At 36.9% G+C, this 19,838-nt stretch overlaps 1 protein-coding gene across 1 annotated transcript in view; it reads left to right on the top strand.

Moving 5' to 3' along the window:
* LOC149772546 (uncharacterized) overlaps window positions 1–19,838 on the top strand; it is a 129,526-nt gene that overhangs the window by 44,841 nt on the left and 64,847 nt on the right. Inside the window, exons 10-12 of the mRNA XM_089947659.1 lie at window positions 10,133–10,384; window positions 13,666–13,784; window positions 17,961–18,124. Coding sequence (XP_089803785.1) covers window positions 10,133–10,384; window positions 13,666–13,784; window positions 17,961–18,124 — 535 coding nt within the window. The remainder of the gene's footprint in view (window positions 1–10,132; window positions 10,385–13,665; window positions 13,785–17,960; window positions 18,125–19,838) is intronic.

Raw genomic sequence — 19,838 nt, 5'->3', positions numbered from 1 at the left:
TCTAATTTTAATGATATAATAATCACCTGTTGCTATTGCCAGGTCACCTCCTCCCATGATACATATGTCCCACTAATGGATTATGACCTTGAAATAGGATTATAATCATTGGTCAATGCTCTGGGTCATAGGGTCAACTTCAACAATCTCCTGGAATGTCACTCAGTGGGAGGCAAGTTCTCATCAACCAAGCAAGGATAATGTATCTCATGAAAGGGGCAAGCTATGCAATAGAACCATGTGAGTGTTAAAATATTTAAATTAGTTTAACTCTCCTCATGGCTTCTGTTAATTGTTTGCATTTAGCTCATGATTTATCATTACATTAATAATTCTTTATTCATACAACATTGCTGCCACAAAAGGTCATTGCCACATATATTTTACTTTTACAGGATTAAGCTAAGATTTCATATCTTCTGCAGATTTATGTTGTAAGCTGGATGTTTCATAATATTTGAGTTGAAGGCCTAGTCTTGTTTACAGTTAGGCTGTTTTTCATGTTAGAATGTATAACATTACATTAGGCCATAGGTCAGGTGAGGTGTGTAAATAATTGTTGGTAACGAATTTATTCCATTTTTGTTGACACAGCTTTGGGAATCTGTTGAGTTTTTTGTGTTGCCGAAAGAGGAAATAATAAGACAGAACTTATTTGTTTTAATCATTCATGGAATTACTAAAGTACTCATTGCTTTGGGTTAATTCATTACTTGGACCTTGTGCATACATTAAAATACATCTTGGATTACATCAGTGATATATCAGCGAATTCAAGAGAGAAGTCATTCAGAACATACCATATTACTCGACATTGTGATAGGACACTTATGATTATTTGGAATGATCAATACATGAAATATATAGTGTTTTGACTTTGTGTTATCGGGACATGCGTTGTTTGTTGAATTATTCTTAAATTATTGGTTTTACTTCCTTTATGCTATTTCAGGACCCAAAGTCCTAACACATTTACTTCATGGCCGCTATTTCAAGGCCCAGAGTCCTAACACATTTAATATATGCAACATATTTCAGGACCCAGAGTCATAACACATTTACTTCGTGGCCGCTATTTCAGGACCCAGTGTTCTAACGCATTTACTTTATACTACATATTTCAGGACCCATAGTCCTAACGCATTTACTTCATGACCGCATATCAAGCTATGAGCATACTATTGTACACAGAGTAATGCAAATTGGGGATGCATTATGAGGAGTAGATGTTTCAGAGTATGTCTGCAAAATACTAGTCCTATGATTCAAATTAAAAGTTAAGATTAAGATTTTAAATATTAGATTACTATGTCTAAAGTCAGATTCTTTGATAACAAATTATATTCCAAAAATGATGCCGTTGTAGTCTCAAGTTATTTTTCTTCTACTTAATATGTTTTACATTGGCTGCTGGAGGCTATGTAACAATTGATTAATGTTTGGGATCGGGGTATGAACTATGCCTGAATTGCCCTCCTGCATATCATTTTGTTCTGTTCTGGGCATTGGATTCAATGATGATGTTACAAGGTCTTGGACACTTGTAAAATATCAACTTATGTTGCGAATTTTAAAATGCCTTGGAATTGAATATTCGTTTTAAAAAATCTTTGAATTTCAATAAAGCTGGATTTTCATTACGCATTTTCCAAAATGAATGATCATATCTATGACATGATTCAATTCGGTGGATGATAATGATACCTATAATAGTGACATGTTAATCACTGATAGATGAATTAATTAATAAGTATTGCAAGATGAATGAGTAGTGTTTACGATTTAAAATGGCAGAGTGGAACACTTTTAAATTAGATAAGATTTTGTAAGGGTGACAAACAGAAACTGTGAATGGTTGACATTACTTTTTTGTGGTATTTTTATTGTGTTATTCGGGTACCGTGAGCCCTTGACGTGAATATTTTGCATTCGGTTTCGTTCGGCCTCTTTATCCACGCCTATTTAACGTTCTGCTTGTTTCCATACCAGTATGTGTGTGTGTGTGATTTTGATTTTCCACATATTATTACGATATTTACAGTGTGGCAGTTTATAGTAATGTTTAGCACTGGGGCATAATGCCACAGACATGTAGCAGGATGTCCACCAAGTCACATTACCCTGACACAAGGCAGACCAATCCCAACACTAACCTCCTAATGCTAAGCAAGTAGCTGTTAGTACCATTCTTATATGTCTTTGTTATGACTTGGCCGGGGTTTGAACCCGCAAACTCCCCCATCCAAAACAGATGTTCTAACAACTAGGACAGCAGAGTGGTCTCCATCGAGCAAACGTATCCTAAATTAAGGAAATGAGTTGTATTCATTCCGCTTTTCTTCTGTGTATTTAATGTCCCATACATTTTGATGTTTCGGTATGTTTTCAAAAAATGACATTGTAAGTTCCATCATTGGCATTACATTCTGCTTTGTTATAAATATTCCTTTATTTTTAAACTGTCACTTTCTTTGACACAATTGCCACTATAAACTACTTTCTTGTCTTCACTTGTGTAATACATGCATACCACGATCACTGTAAAATATTCATTTCTACCAAGTTAACACTAAACAAACAAGAAATCTTACGAACATTGCAAGAAAAACAAAAAATAGTCAATAGCCTTAAATAGGGAGAAATTAAATTGGGATTGAGGTGCATTTAACCAGGTCTTTAAAAATTCGAGCATTAAACGTATTCAGTTGATTACATAATTTACTATATCGTGAACCATGTTGAGCATCCTACTACAAATACTATTAATACAAATAATAATTGGATTTAGTACAGCGTATAATTTTTAAAAGCTTTAAGTACTTTACCCTATTAGGTAACACACTTTGTCACTATCTCCTTCACCTTTGTATACATTCCACGAACACATTAACGCTAGGAATATAACCCCTATTACCTTCTGAATCCAGCCCTCCCAAAGACGCAAGTTCGTCTTTTCTGTCTATATTATGTAGACAAAGGGCAATGACTCTTGCCCTTTACCTACCCTTGTCTTTAACAGTTGGCACTAGTTTTAAGCTTTTGCTGTGAACTGGCAACATTTTTAATTAAGCCTCCCAACATCCATTTAAAATTTGTGCTACTTTTCATCCTATCCACTGCGGATTTTGTTACTTTTGGATGTATTAAAGATTATTCTAAAGGTGGTATACATTAGTTTTATATTTCGATCACAAGTATACAAATTTGCATAGCTGTGTAGACGTAGCTTCTGCAGTATCTCGTTGCATGGCTCAACATGGCTACATTGTAAAAGAACATGTTTAAGTTCGTGTTTGCTAACACTATTTATTACCCATGATGTAGAGGTTGTCTCTGGCATTCTCAATGCATTTAACTATGCATTTTGTTTGTATTTACTTTGTCATTCCATATTTGCTGTGATGATTAAGTATACCCAATGTAAGAATTCAAAGCCATCGACAATATCATGCCTCATGTCTCACGTATTCCAAGTGCACATTTCCAGATTCAGTTAAGGATCTTTTCAGCAACCGTTCCCAATTTATATTGAGAATCGGGCAGTGGAATTTGTTCAGAAGCCACAATATCTGGTGCTTTACTCCAAGTTTTTGTTCTACACAGGACGAGCATTTAAGATGACATGATAAGATCAGTTCACCACTCCATCTGTCTAAATGAGTTTGCCTCATCCCTCTATCTGACTGACACATAATCTTATATTCCCTTTCATCCGTCTTTACTTACATTCTTACAGTTCATACACCTAGCATTTCGCGACCTCTACTGACTTAAATATAAGTCATTGGATCTTTATGCAACTACTCTACTTTGTCATATCCATGTTCCGTATGATTCTATCTAAACCCGCAATGGCGTACGACATTCTCCACAAAATATATGATCAGTTCCATTCATGTCAAAGTATAAAATATTATCATTCCCTTTTGTGTCATCAGTGTTTTCTGATCATTTAGGAAATCCGATCTTTGTCCATACCTTCCAAACAGAATCAATTTCCACCACGAAATGGATCACTTTTATCATATTTCTGCAACTCCGAGAATTGTTTGAACCAGAAGCGAATATTATCACCTCTACATGCGCCCTTTTAAATGACCTTCCTGTTTCAAAGATGTCCCTCGAGTAAAGGATTATGGTAACGAGTGAGATAGTATCATTCCTAGACCAGTGGCACAAGAAAAGTTGGATCACTACAGGATTACCCATCAGTGACCTGACTTTGACTCTAACAGTGACAGTGGGGTCTGGATGACACAGGTCTGCTCATCAATCTCTTGGAGATGAAATCTGTCCTTAGCTTTTCATTGTTGAAGTTACGGTCTTCAGAATAAGTTCATCCTGTCCATGTCAGGCAAATCAGTGGTGGTGACACACTATCTCAAATAATGCTGTACCAAATAACCCCAGTTCTACATTATGCCCTGGACCTTCAGCTGTTTGTGAACGCAGCTCAACATCGACATCCACATCGGACATATTCCCAGCAGACTCAAACTGTTTGCTGCTTTGCTGTCAAGGATAGGAGAGGTTCTCCACACAGAATATCCTTCCATCGGCCAGTCTTTCATAGGATTTGCCAATTTTGGGTTTTCCATAAAGGACGTCCGCAAAGATGGGCGAGGGAGGTTTGTTTAATTGGGGACAACTGCTTACAAGGGGACAGGTGTAAAGGACCTTGCGACCTTCGGAAGCTAGTATTTTATGTTATGACATTCTCTGTTGATCAGCTGCTATAGGGCTACTACATGTATTCCAGTATGTTTTGCGGACATCATTAATGGGTGATCACTAAGTATAAATTATTTGTTAATTTTTTCGTACGATTTGTGCCACAGAATACAATGCTGTCAAGCATTTCTGCGCACTTAAGTTTCCGTCTCCAATATTGAAGCAAAATTCATACCGAATTCGACCAATTGACGAAAATAAAATATTGTGATGCCTACCATTTGAAAAGTGGCAATTGTCACCTGAATAATCTATTGATACTAATATTAATTTGGACACACCGGATACCAACCCCATGTTTTCATCACTCACGAAAGGTCGACCTATTACGCGCACAGCTTTGAAAACATGTAATGTTTATATATCCGGCTATAGAAATGAAATAAATTACTTTGGACTGTTTCTTTCAGCACTTCAGTTGAGTAAATAGGTCAGTGTTATAGGTAGTTTTACAAAATTCAACATATCAATGCCAATAATGGCAAGAACTATTAAACAACTAAACCGATCCTGTAAAAAATTCAATATTTGATATAAAAAATAAGCTAATATATGGAATAGAGACAACATTGAATAGGATGTAATGTGTTTACAACGTCTTGTTTATGGGGAAAAATTACTAAAGAATTTATAAACAAACTACGCCCTGGAATTTCGATCTAGCGGCAAGTTTATGCGATGGGTAGCAGACAATTTTGTACGTGTGGGACAACTTCTTGCAAAATGAGAAACTTGGATTAAGATTCAGAATTTTTATAAGATTTACATTTCCATATTCTAAATAATGTAATTATTTTTATGATTCTAAAGGCTGCATAGCAAATCGGATGTTCTGGGTTACAGGTTCAAGAAGGCAATGGAGTGGGTCTACATGTTGACATTTAGAATATCACTGTCCTTGATTAAAGCACGATCGTTGTTTCTTGAAACAAAATGGATTTTTGAACCAAAATAACACGTGATCCAATGTTTACAGTAATGACATATCGTTGCGCAGAATTACCCGACGCGCAGAATTGGCCGACATGTTGGGTATATATGAATGTGTTGGCCTAAAAGCAGGTGGCTGGCTGCAATAGCCAATGCTGCATCACACAGTATATCTGAAAGCATCGACTCCAGCTGCCTTGTTTGTTAATCAGTGACATAGACAACACACAGTTTAATAAACATTTTAATATTTATATTTTTCCGGCTAATACTACATATTATTTAAGAATATTGTTACGTATATCAGATTTAATTCATATTTATTTTAATTGAATTGTTTGTCAGTTTTAAATATTTTATTATATTATATGCTATTATAATGTAAATTTATTCTCTGGACATGATATTTTTCTAGAAAATCGGTTGACATTAATCATTCTTTCATAAACACCAGGTGTTGACCTGGATTCTGACCTTGATTCAAGATTAGTAGCAGCCACGTGAATAAGTACTGTTTTTATTTTAAAATGATTGGTTGTTGTCAAGGTCATTATGGGATTACATGGGTTAAGAAGTAAACAATTTTTTGAAATTTTATCCTCAAAGTACAATCATTGGTCTAATGAAGGATATATTATGTGTACGTGATCTTTGTTATATGCAAACACGATCACGTGACCCCTCTTTTGATTTGGCAATTTGGGGAATTTCGAAACTGCGTCTTAGAATACTATATAACCTTTGTTTTAGAGAGAGAGATCTGTTTTCTGGCTTTTACACTTAGCATCAAGTTGTGTTCTTGTGTTGTAGTCAGATTTTTGTGTTGTAATTTTCTACAGATCGTTTGGATTTCAAAAGAAATAATTCTTTTTCCTGGAAAGATTTGTGTAATTCAGCGACGGCTGAAGGTAAGCGTCACATGACCATCAGTGCCTGTTATGCTGCTTAAGGCAGCAAACAGTGAAAGGTGCAATCATGTGAATGTTCATTTTGCCTCAGCTACAATCTGCTACTTGAAAGATCTCGCTGTCGCTGTGGGAGAACACTGCTTTGTTCTTGAGCCAAGATGACAAGGAACGTATCCCAATATGCTACTGGATGCAAATAAGCAGGCGCCAATTCTGATGCACATGGAGTATCGTATGCAGCTGCCAAATCACGATTGGGTCATAGCTGAACGCCACAATCAGTCTATGCTGCATGTGTTATAAAACCAGGGGCTGTATCGTATTCAGGGCCAACTGCTATCTTCATAGTGGGAACCATGGCAGTAGCACAGCAATGACACACGCTGATGATTTTGAAGAACTCAAACAACTTCCTGCTTTTCAGCCTTTTATGTATAGTAATGGATCAGTGAAGCCGATTGTGGTCATAACAGCAGATGGCAGTCCGGATGAGAATCCTCGATTTCTGAAAACACTAGGGGCAGCCTATTAAGCCTTCCACTGAAACAACCTGCATGCAATTTTCGTTGCTTGCCATGCGCCAGGGCACTCTGCCTACAACACCGTCGAACGACGCATAGCTACTCTGTCATGCGACCTATCAGGATTGATTCTGCCGTACAGTCATCATGGATCTCATTTGGACAGCAATGGCAAGACATGTGAGAGTTGGAAAGGGCCAATTTCCAGAAGGCGGTAAAGTGTTGGCAGAAATCTGGAGCTCAACGGTTATTGATGGATTTGGTGTGGTAGCATCTTTTGTATCATGTGATGCAGGAAAACTGGATATCAATCCAACTTCAGATGAGTGGTCAAGTCGTCACATTAAACAGTCGCGTTATTGCTTGCAGATTGTGAAGTGCAACATTGAATCCTGCTGTTGTCAGCGTCGCAATAACTACAGTGATATGTTTCCTGGATGATTTTTACCTCCACCTGTTCCAAACTACATCACATATAAAGGGATTACCTATGTACCAGTTGTCAACAACAGTGGAACGCTTCGATCCTTTATCAACGACTGGCTCTTTTACATCTGCATCCTTCACACGACTTCCTGAGGATGACATTTGATTTATACTGTCCGTCGGCGACTGCTGATCTTGAGAAGCTCGTTTGTAATCAGTGTGGCCTGTACTTTCCCTCTCAGTCAATCATGACCGTATTCACAGGCAGGCAACAGTGAGCACACAAGCTGAGGTGGCAGACATAGCGCTGTGGAGCCTGAATCTGTTAGCGCTATTCTGTCAACTGCATCATCAACTTCCGCAACTGAAAGTAGTGATGATGGTCTGCCAATTGTTCACAACTTATTTGACTAGCTACAGTCTGTATTAGTTGAAGTGGAGTAAGAGAGTGACAGTCCGTCAAATTTAGGTTTCTTTGAGATGACAACTTTAGTTGTAAATTCTAAATAAAGACTTTTTAAGAAAGAACTTTCTGTTTATCTTTTGTTGTTTTGTTTTGAGCTACATGTTGTGATGACATCAGTGAGGGTTGTATTTTGAGAGCACCAGCTATTACACTACCGGACCATAGAGCAGTGTATAATGCTAGGTCCGGACGTACGGGGAGTGGGTAAGCCACATGCATACAAAGGTGTACAAGGGAGAGTTGGGTAGTAAAACATGTATTATCTGCGGATTTCCTTTATGGACAACCCCTATGGGGGCATCCCATGATCGATCCTTTTGCATCCAGGTATAATCACAAATAGTCCACCTTCATATATCCAGTGCAAGATATCGAGGTTTGGTCCATTTACGCTCTTTCTCTTTGTTGGGAGGATATGTTTGCCTTTGTCTTGCACCCCCATCCCCAACAATCTTATTTCCAAAATGTCTTAATTTGAAGTGGTATGTTGACTTTTGCCAATCTCCCCACAATGATCTTGAGGTGCAGACGTTCATATTGATTATGATTACTTCTCTCCACTGGGACAAATCCTGGATCAACAATCTTCTCACTCTAATGACATATCTACCAGGAAACAGTCATGAGGCAACGTGTTTTATCCTTGTCCAGGCAGTCTGCGTCTTCATGCCTAGCTCTTGTCTGGAAAACCGTGTATTAGAAACAATTCAACCCTTCAGTCATAGAAAAGATTGCACAGCCTAAAAGACCTTCCACTTTAAAGGCTCATGATGGTAAACTGAATGTTGTCAGGGATTAGTGCATGGTAAAAATAAAACATCGTTATTTCCAGTGTGACTGTCCCAAAAGTAGCTGACTTGTTTTATTTGACTGCTCTAAGAGTTAATATTAGTTCCGAGTAAAATTAATGGCGGGTTTTACATCCCATTGGACATGTTATATTATCATGTCAGAAGGATCTTGGTTGTAACCATGACCTATCTCACTTGTTGTCCAACTTTGACTTACATAAGTCTAAATCATTCACTGGTTAATTCAGGACCATGCTGAAGCTCCTTTCATGCACATACCATTTCTTGATGGTATTAGCTTTGACATGCAGAGTCAGTAAACTACATGCCCTATATGTTGCCTTAGCCTACCTTCATTTTCATTGAGATTGCTCGGCAACTCATCATACGACCTCTCTCTTCTACTGACACAACCCAAGAGACTTCCAAACAGGCCTGTTACAAGTGCTCAAATTTTATTTGAGGTGGATTGAGCCCGATTTTGGAGCTCAACGATGCTTCTTTCGTTCAATTGGACCTAGAAAAACCCTCAGTCCATCATGATTGAGGTAATGTCACATCACTGGAACTGAGCTGTCTCATGAAGAGCTCTGCTCATCAGAGAAAAGCAGTCTCTTCAAGCAGTTGCCTTGAATGTCGTATGTCCATCAAAGATAGTATAGAGGCCATCAATTGGCATGCAGATTCAAACTTCTAGAGATGTATCTATAAGACTTGTCTCCACAACACATTCTGGAACAGGTAGACCTAGCCTCAGTCGCACAAGTAGCAGCGTGACTCAACTGTCATCACCACAACCATTGACTGGGCACCCTGTGCAGCTTTTATAAGATACACCTGGAAATCGTATGTGGAAAGAATATCTTAGTATTTCGTCTTTCCAGATTTAACCATGTTGCATTCATTTGGGCAGCTTGCTATTTAAGAGAGTGGGCAATCCAATCTTCTTCTCTTAGAGATTGATTGATGTGTTTGTATGATGCTCAACATTCTCTCCACCTAATACATCTTCTCCAAATGTTAGTTCTTATTTGAAGGAGAAAGCACATGTATTTGTTTCTCCTAGAACACCTGCCCGATCACATATGTTTAATACCTTCCCCTCGTCTCCTTCAATATGAGCATCACATTCATGATGTTTTGCTCAGCTGAAAACTACCACCACGGGTTGGTAACAAGGGAAGGTAATGTGCAAGAGTTATTTCCTTTTTTCTATGTAATAAACGCACAACAGAAGAATCTTTGCCTTTGGGAGGACTGGATTCAGGAGGTAGGAGGGCTTATTTCCATAATGTTAACCTGATCGGTAAGTATTCAAGGAGAAACGTAATGGACTGAAAATTATCTTTCTTATTTCAGAGCTATCGTTATGAACTGTGTGCAAAGTACTTCAGAGAGATCCGTTCTTATCTAAGAGACAAACCTACAAGGCTTCACTTAGTTGATGAGGACTTTGCCATTGACAACACTATTTTAGACCGCAAATTGGAGGATTTGAAGAGGAAAATTGTTGAGGTGGCATTTCATCAGCCATACTGGGGGGAGGAGATACCCGCACGGTGGCTTCCTCTGGAACAAGAGCTGATGAAGCTGAAAGATGTTGGAATCAAAGTAGGCATTCACAGGCATGATAATGTACAAATAATTTCTTTTCTTACTGTGATAGTCATATTGACATATAGTATTTATGCTGTTCTTCCATTGGCCATCAATCCTGAATACAGTTTTGCATGATGTTATGCAATCTAGTAAATATAAAACCATGTTTAATGTTACTCTGTGCTATGGTAACTCATTCGTTAGAGCACTGGAGTCCTAATTCAAGTGACAGGTGATTAATACCCATCCATGTCAGTTAATGTCAGCAGCCTCGTGCGTCCTTGAGGAAGGCAATTGACTCTTATTTCCTCAGTATTTAAAGTGGCATTAAGGAACAGTCAACTTCAACATCTAATGCGCTTTATCATAGTTATAAGCACATAACCCTTGTTAATAGTTTCAGGCTATTGGGGTAGTGTTTCAGCTTTAAAACACTTTTTAACTTTTTGGATTTTTTGACATTAAAAACCACAGCACATTTGACCAACAGCCACTTGATATAAACAGTGTAAATACAAATACACATAATGTATATAGTGCTGCGTTGCAGTCAATTTTGACATATTTTTGCACCAGAAAGAACAGTGTATGTATTTCTTAATTATTTTCTTTACAAACGTTCCATGTGGACATGTGTTACATTATTAACAGCCAAATGTTGCTATGGTGTATGGACAAGAATTAAAAAGCTATTGTTACTGCAATAATGATTTTCCTTGCGATCTTTTCTATGGTGACGTTATTGTGACATGGGTTTCACGATTAACTGACCTACACCATTTCAGCTCAACATTAAGCATTTATCAACATTGTCCATTGGTATTATGCCTAATTAGAGAGAGAGGAGACAGGTTCAGTGTGATGGTAATTTAAAAGTTATCTACAAAATCATATCATAAAATTGTATAATCTCTTGTTGCTTGTAATTTCAAGGAGCAAAATATACAATCTGTGGACATTTTAAAAGCTTTTCTGCCTGCTATTGTGTAGTTCTCATTTATCTCAACATTTTCATCATCCCATTTGTCTTTTGCCATTTGTTATGTCATGTGCATCTTTGACATTTATGTTGTCAACTGTAACCTTTTTCACCATATTTGACATTTTCCCTAGTCATCACACTGATTGGATTTACCTGTGTTCCATTCCATAATGGTTGTTTTGATTAATTATAGCTTTCTTTCAGTATTTTGGAATAATTTTCAAGATTTATGCAGATACTATCATAAAATGGTTGCTTGGGACAAAACCACCAACCAATTCAGCATGCATATGTATGCATGAACAGTTGAACGTCACCATTGCTATTGAGCCAGAAAGAAGGAACCTGATTCTTCCTCTTTATCCTGGAAGTCACCTTCCATTCCCAGGTTGGATCTAGAGAAGTTCTAACTTTAGGGAGGTCACCATCTTGCATGATGAAGGTGATGTGGCTCTTGCATAGTTTTAAATCTGGTAAAAAGCTAGTCAACCTAATAAAATCAGTGCCTCATCAAATATGGACTCATTGCTATTACGCAACAATAATCACAGCTGGAACAGTAAAAGAGAGCGCCATCACGCATACCACTGTTCCTGTGGTTCCAGTTGAGATAGTGTGCAAAGGCCAATACTACCTTACGTTCTGTGGGGCATCAAAGTGTTGTCTGCTGCAGGCCTTGTCGACATATAATATCATTCACCAAAACTGGTAAAATGTCGGATAAAATAAAATTTCTTGAAATACAGATTGAGGAACTGCCTTCTTCTATTAGACGGCAGCTGAACCGCTTTCATAATAAAACCTGCCATTCGCTCCTGTTGTAGCTCTCTTTTCGAAGCCCAAAAAGAAAAGATACCTTTGACACCATATGCCAAAAACATTGGAAATCTCCATGTGTTCAGCAGTATTGAAATGGGCTATACATGTATCATGAAATGGCCGCTGAAAATGCAATCTGTCATCTCAGTTTTGAGGATGCAGCTAACTTAAAGGCAGTTAGAACCACTACTTTTTCCCATTGGACACAGTATTTGCTAATGAAACTGCATTTTTCTGGCGAGCATAAAAGCACAAGATGGTTACTGCCTTTGCCTTTGTTGGGAATAACTTCCTTTATTAGCAATAACGTTCTTATCGCTGCTGAAGGAAGCTACCAAAGAGAATGAATGGCATGATAGGGTACTTGCAGCCATTTAGTTAACTCTAACTGACTACCAGTATAAATATCTAAGTGGCTTCATATGTACGGACACACACACACAAATAATACAGAACGTTAGTGGAGTTGGAAAGGATAACGACAGGTGATATCTGTCCACAGACACTCTCAAAATTAACCTTGTTAAACTACTTCCCTGTTGTTTTGTTTTTTTAGCCTCTTGCCATCGTCCTGCTTCCGTAACACTTCCAAGTACCATTTACTCCACATTTTCAACAAGGTATGTCAGAAATCTATGAGCATGGCAACATATACCCATACAGCTTTCCACACATACCTTTCGGCATCCCATGTTCAACCGTGTGCAGCTATGTTTGGTAATAAACATGATCATCAAGCGTCATAGTGTGACACTGATTTTTCTTTAAATAATTTGGTTTGACCCCACCTTGATAAATGGCGTGCAGTGCAAATAGTGTTCAGATCAAGACATCTGGGGAAAGCTCAGTGCTAGCGAAACTCTTAATTTATAGCTAGGTGTGTGGGATTGTTTCCGGTTCTATTTTACATTATGCATTGGTGATCTGTGGTCCCCACCCTCTCAAGTGAAAGAAGGTATAAACAATTATTTCAATGTATCCATGTACATCAGTTATACCATTCGTATAAGCCACATGTTTGGCAGTTTCCGTTCACCTTCTCATCATTTCACTCTATGTTGCATCAGAGTGAAGGCACTCATCTGTAAATTTTGTCAGGCTATCTTCAAGCGTACAGCAAAGAACCCTACTGACAACAATGCGCAGATTCACTTTGGCAACTTTTCTCTCACCAGACTGTCAAATGCAACATTTGCCCAAATAATTATAGTTTGATATCGCATATCTGATCTTACTTCCCAATTCCCTCCTCACTCCCTGTTATGATGTTCTTTCAGGCTCAGTCTAAGTCAAAGAAAGACAATATTCCATGTGACGGAAGTTAACTGAGGAATTGGACATGGGTAATGTTTTGTTTCGGTTTTTGTTATTCTAGACCTACAATTGGTAAGATGTCCAGTTACTAATTGAAGGAGATAATCGCATTGGATGAAATGAATAAGAAACATTTAACTCGAGGAAACTAAATCGTATGTATATTTTGTGTCTACAGGTGATTCCATTGACTTTGTTGGAAGACTTGAACAAGGCCGGAGCTGTTCAGATAGCAGCAGATGAACTAGATTTATTTCTTCGATTCCTCCATGACATTGGCACAATCCTTTACTTCAGGTACGAATGGGATTGTTTTGTCTCTGTAAACCTATGTATTTTTATTTTCTTACCCCATATCCAGGGCAAAGGTTTGAACTGAGAATGGACATAATAACTATAGGAAATTCATTTCTGTAAAACATAAATATAGATAATTCTTGTCTGAAGGATAGGCATAATAAATGTAATTTTCAGAGGAATTATGTGTTTGAGGGTTTAAAAGGGGTTCAACACTATCAACATAAGCAAAGTTGGGGTAGGTTCTGAATCAACTGTTTCAAAAGATAATCTCACCATTTTATCTCAGTGCCATACAAACTATATGGTAATCTTGGCCAGTTGCTTTAAGTTTCATCCAATAGCAAATATTTATTAATGTGTTGGATGGGATCATGTCTGCGTAGACACGGATACAAGCTGTCTTTACTGCAACAGCTTATGGTAAGATTTCGCCTCTAGGTTTTTTGTAAAAATGACTCCGGGAATCAAAGATACCAAAATATATGTTAGCTGTTTCAATTGCCGATGGAGTGTTGATTTTGAAATCAGTACTTCATTACATGCCGCTGTGGCATTGCTTCATTGTTTCCCCACCTCAGATGGAAAGTTTTAGAATGTATCAAACTAGAAATAATACAGACCCTGTCTGTTCCCCATGTCACAGAACTAGAAAGAAGACAGACACAGTATGTTTCCCATGTCACAGAACGAGAAAGAATATAGACCAAGTATATTCCCCATGTCACAAGCTTATGCTCAATAGCCATCATTTTTCTTATCAACATATATTTTGTTTTGTTGAATTGAAAACATATTTCCTTCTTATCTCATATATCAGAGTAACGTTCTGGCATTTAAATAGGCTATATGTGTCCATATAGTGCTTACTGTCGGTTCATTATAGATTTCGTTGTAGTTTACACAATGTTGGGACTATTTAGACCTATGTTGTTAATTTTGTCTGCAGTGACGTTTTTGGTACCGTTTCTGCTTAGGAAATATTTTACATAAAACTTGATCATAAATCAAGTAATTTTGGTTATTTCTAGACTTAGTAGGGTAGACATAGTTTATGTCTGGGGCTTTGTAATCAGTTATTGTCAGCATTTTGTGTTGTTAAAAAAAACTTTGTTTCAAGATTCTTTAACAAACTGAAATATATTAAAGTTGTGATGTCTTGTAGGGGTCTCACACCAACACCGTTCATGACTATAGTGTACTGGTCTGGTTTTACACCAGTCATTGCCATCAAAATGTGCTGAATATCGAATATATTATTAGTGTTGGATTGGGCTCAGCGTATGTAATAATATCACAGTATGTGGACAATTGTAGGTATAAAAAAACTCCTATGTGATGGGCATTCCAGCCACCTTGCTTTTTTTCTTTACATTTTTGTCATTGGAATAATCAACATTTTTCGACAGTTATCAAAAATACGTACTATCAAAGTCAGTGTTTGTCATGCTTGATAAATTTACATGTATATATTTTTCCTCAAACAGTTCAGTTTGCATGGTACCTAACCGGTGTGTTTATAAGACCCAGTGTTCATTCTTGATGTATCAATGTGTTATATGACACAGTATTCATTCTTGATATATCAGTGTTTACATGACCCAGATTTCAGTCTTGATGTCAGTGTTTATATGACCCAGTGCTCATTCTAGATGTATCTGTGTGGTTATGTGACCCAGTGTTCATTCTTGATGTGTCAATGTGTTATATGACCCAGTGCTTATTCTAGATTTATCAATGTTTATATGACCCATTGTTCATTCTTGATATGTCAGTGTTTATATGACCCAGTGTTCATTCTTGATATATCAGTGTTTATATGAACCAGTGAATATTTTTGATATGTCAGTGTTTATTTGACCCAGGGTTCATTCTAGATGTCTCAGTGTGGTTATGTGACCCAGTGTTCATTCTTGATATATCGGTGTGTTTAAATGACTGAGTGTTCATTCTTGATATGTCATTATTTATATGACCCAGGGTTCATTCTAGATGTCTCAGTGTGGTTTTGTGACCCAGTGTTCATTATAGATGCATCAATGTTTATATGACCCTGTGTTCATTCTTGATGTATCAGTGTGTTAGAAGACCCATTGTTCAATATTGGTGCATCTATGTGTTTATATGACCCAGTGTTGATTATTTATGTATCAGTGTGTTAGAAGGCCCATTGGTCAATATTGATGTAACATTATGTTTATATGACCCAGTGTTCAATCTTGATGTATCTGTTTGTTTACGTGAACCAGTATTCAATCTTGATGTATCAATGTGTTCCATGGCCTGGTGTTCATTTTACATGTATCAATGTGTTTATATGACCCATTGTTCATTATTGATGTGTCCATGAGTTTATGTGATACAGTGTTGACTCTTGATGTAGTAGTGTGTTCATATGGCCCAATGTTCAGTCTTGATGTATCAGTGTGTTTGCATAACTCAGTGCTTGTACTTGATGTCTTTATATGACCCAGTGTTCATTTTGGATGTATCCTTGTTTAAACGAGCCACTGTTCATTTTGGACGTATCTTTGCATTTGACCTATTTTATTGTTTTCAGTTTGCTTCTAGCTCATGTTTACCCCCTTGACATGATGTCTACTTAAGTAACATTCATATAATGTATGACTTAATATATATTCCAAACTCTCAAAATATTTATTTTCGTATACACTTAATTTGGTGATATATATGAAATAATTTATCTTATACATTTAAGATAATGTGTAACATGTTGACTTAGTGATAGACTCATTGTGGATATTTGCTTTGCTTACTTCGAAATTAGTATATTTTGGATGTTGGAAGATGCATACCATCTTTCTGGCTTGTGGGAATGGCAGCTTTCATGGTAAGTATGAATTGACTGCTGATGTTGGTTCAGTTCAGCTAACAAACTATTCATGTTGGAATAGGATTGTTAGTTTTGTTAGCAAATCAGCCTAAATGTAATGAACCTTAAATGTAATCAGCCTTAAATGTAATCAGCCTTATATATACATGGTGCAAAGGACTTTAGACTATCATTAGCCTTCATCAGTGTCAGCACTCGTGTCATTTACTGCTTTAACCATGCATGCCGTTGGGATAGTTTCTTTGTTTTTGTTTCATTGAGCAGATAAATGATGGTACTGTTAATTGAAATCAATCTGTTCCAGCTTGAATCAGGAATTTAGTAGCTAAATATATGTCCAAATGTCATCTGAGCTGTAGTGTTATGGGGTATTTTTAAGAGTAAAGTTGACATTTGGGATCGAAATTTGTTTGGTGTTCAAGCTAATGGGATTGGTTACTGGCAAAACATATGACAATATTAAACAAGGAAAAATTCAGGACTGAAAATGAAGTGATGTTGAGGTGATTCTGGTATACTGAAGTTAGTTTTGAGGGGACTGATTATATATATGGATAGATATATATATAGGTGTTTATGTGTGTGTCTTTGTGTGTGTGTGTGTGTGTGTGTGTGTGTGTGTGTGTGTGTGTGTGCATTGTGAGTTATATACACGTCTTTTTAAAGTTGTTAAAGTAACACCAATAGAGGATGTCAGACCATACCTTTTAAATCACCACAATTGTCTCACTGTATGGGCAAATATCCCATGGTTAAACACATTGTACTATGATGTCTCTGTCCATCTGCTGATCTGCTGATATGTCTGTTACCATATTTGTAAGCACAGTAACTCAAATTTCCTACCATCTACACTTTGCAATAGATGTCACTTGGTGGAAGAAAGTGACCTATATATTTTGGCATCAAAGGTTAAAAGGTCAAGGTCAGTGACTGAAAGAAGAAAAATGTCTTCTGCACAAGCACTCAAGCTCTTTACCATATACAATTACTAAATTTTATGGCTTACACTTTGTGTAAGGAAGAAAGCTATCGATTTTTTGGTGAAACGTCAAGTTAATCATGACTGAGGGCAATTATTCCTGCAAAAGACATTGCGTTAAGGACCATTTAAAGTTACCAAACTTGGAGGCTGGCGTTCGCTTGGGAAATTGAAGAATAATATCACTGATGCATTTAGTTATTTTTTTGTTGTTGTTGCTAGCAGTGTACAAAGTACTTAATGTTTTAATAATTATGATTCACTTTTTTCTAGACTCTGAAGCAAGAGTAATAAATGTATAGCTCTGATTTTCATTGATACTTTTATTCATCGTCCACAGCCTGGAAGTATTGAAAGAGCACATTGTGTTGGACCCACAGTGGTTGATTAATGCCCTCAAGTCCCTCATCACAGCTGAGGTGTTTGTTCTGAAAAGTGCCCTAGCTATCGCTGACAAATGGCACGAGTTCAAGCAGAAAGGAAAACTTTATCCAGAGCTGATCGGTTTGTAAACTCCATACTTTGTAATATATATTTTTGAAATGTGACTGCCTCATTAAATTTCACGGTAATTAAACTAAATAACAAATCAGGTACATCTTTAATTCAAACATATTTGGGTTTTATTTTGATTAAACCAATGACCGAATCCGTTTAACAAAAAGCTCAGATATTTTGATTCTGGCCCTCTCTATGCATATATATATATACGTTTACTTGTGTTTGCACAGGCATCATGTGATATGTACATCTGCCATAAATTCAACTGATGTAGATGGTGTTACATTATTGTATGTCACATAATTTGTTTTGCATACATCAATCCATTGTATATTGACTATACATAGTCAATTGAATATTCAGTGTCTATTGACTGAACATTGTCTATTGGCTATCAATTTTCCATTGACTATCCATTGTCTGTTGACTCTCCATTGTCTGTTGATTATCCGTTGTCCATTGACTATTCATTGTCTATTGACTATACATATATGTTGACTATTCATTGTATATTGATTGTCCATTGTATATTGAATGCACATTGTCCATAGACTATTCATTGTCTATTGACTATCCATTGTCTATTGACTGTCCATTGTCTAATGACTTTCCATTGTATATAGACTATCCATTGTTTATTGAATGTCCATGGTATGTTGACTATTTGTTGTCTTTCGACTGTCCATTGTATATAGACTATCCAGCAACATTTCATATTTTTCAATTTCCCCAAAAACGTCGGATCCGGCTGGATCAAAAGTGATAGGAAAGTTACATTCTACTGTGCTGAATTTTATGTGATACTAACCTGATGTAGTAATGTTACATGTGAATGATACATACATGTACTAATAAATGGATGAAGGAATGTTACTACTAACCTAATGTCGGACATACTACTAAGGCAGAAGCGTCTTGACTTTGGGGTAAAAAAATCAAATGCCAGGGCCACAAAAATGGATTCCACACATTACAGATAGTTATACATCGCCTATCTGAACTAACTTGCGTGGATAGCGTTTACATCGGGTAAAACACAAACCTTTGGAATTTGGGCTGAAATGGTCAATGTTTAATATGACTGAAATAAGAAAATAGTTTATGCCCCAAAACATTGGTTCAACATCTGGACCAAACCTTGTACATATCTTGCACATATGGTAATGTTGAATAATTTTTCAGCGGTTAAAAATGTAATCTAATCGTTTTGAGACTGAAAAGAGTAAAATAGTTTCTACACAATATCAAAAGTTCTCTGATATTCCTGGAACAAACAAACGTTATGTACGGTTTGCACTTTGGGTAAGGAATACGGTTATTAATCATGGAGATTCCCTGCCAAACTTAAGTGTCCCAATAGGTCACATATTGAAAGGAAATGTATTTTGCCTTTATTCATCATGACAGTCTTGGACAAGAGGTTTTTGATAGCTTGCAGTTGGCATAAGGAAAAACCCAATCAATTTTTGGGACAAAAGGTCAATAATCAAAGTCTGTATAAGTGCGAGAAGATAGTATGTGCACAAAAGTTCCAGTTTCCAACAATGTACCTTCACCAAAGCTTGGTTATGGCTTTCATGCTGGGTAATACAGAAGCATAATCATTCAGGAAGAACAGAACTGTCAAGGTCAATGTAATTGAACGTAGAAATAATGTTTCTGCATATTAACTTAAGGTCTATATCACAGACCTATACTGAACTGTTAATGGCTTGCA

Source organism: Sinohyriopsis cumingii, unplaced genomic scaffold (assembly GCF_028554795.1).
Source record: "Sinohyriopsis cumingii isolate HCF-2022 unplaced genomic scaffold, ASM2855479v2 utg001397l, whole genome shotgun sequence".
NCBI lineage: Eukaryota > Metazoa > Mollusca > Bivalvia > Unionida > Unionidae > Sinohyriopsis > Sinohyriopsis cumingii.
This window is presented reverse-complemented; position numbering and strand designations above follow the sequence as displayed.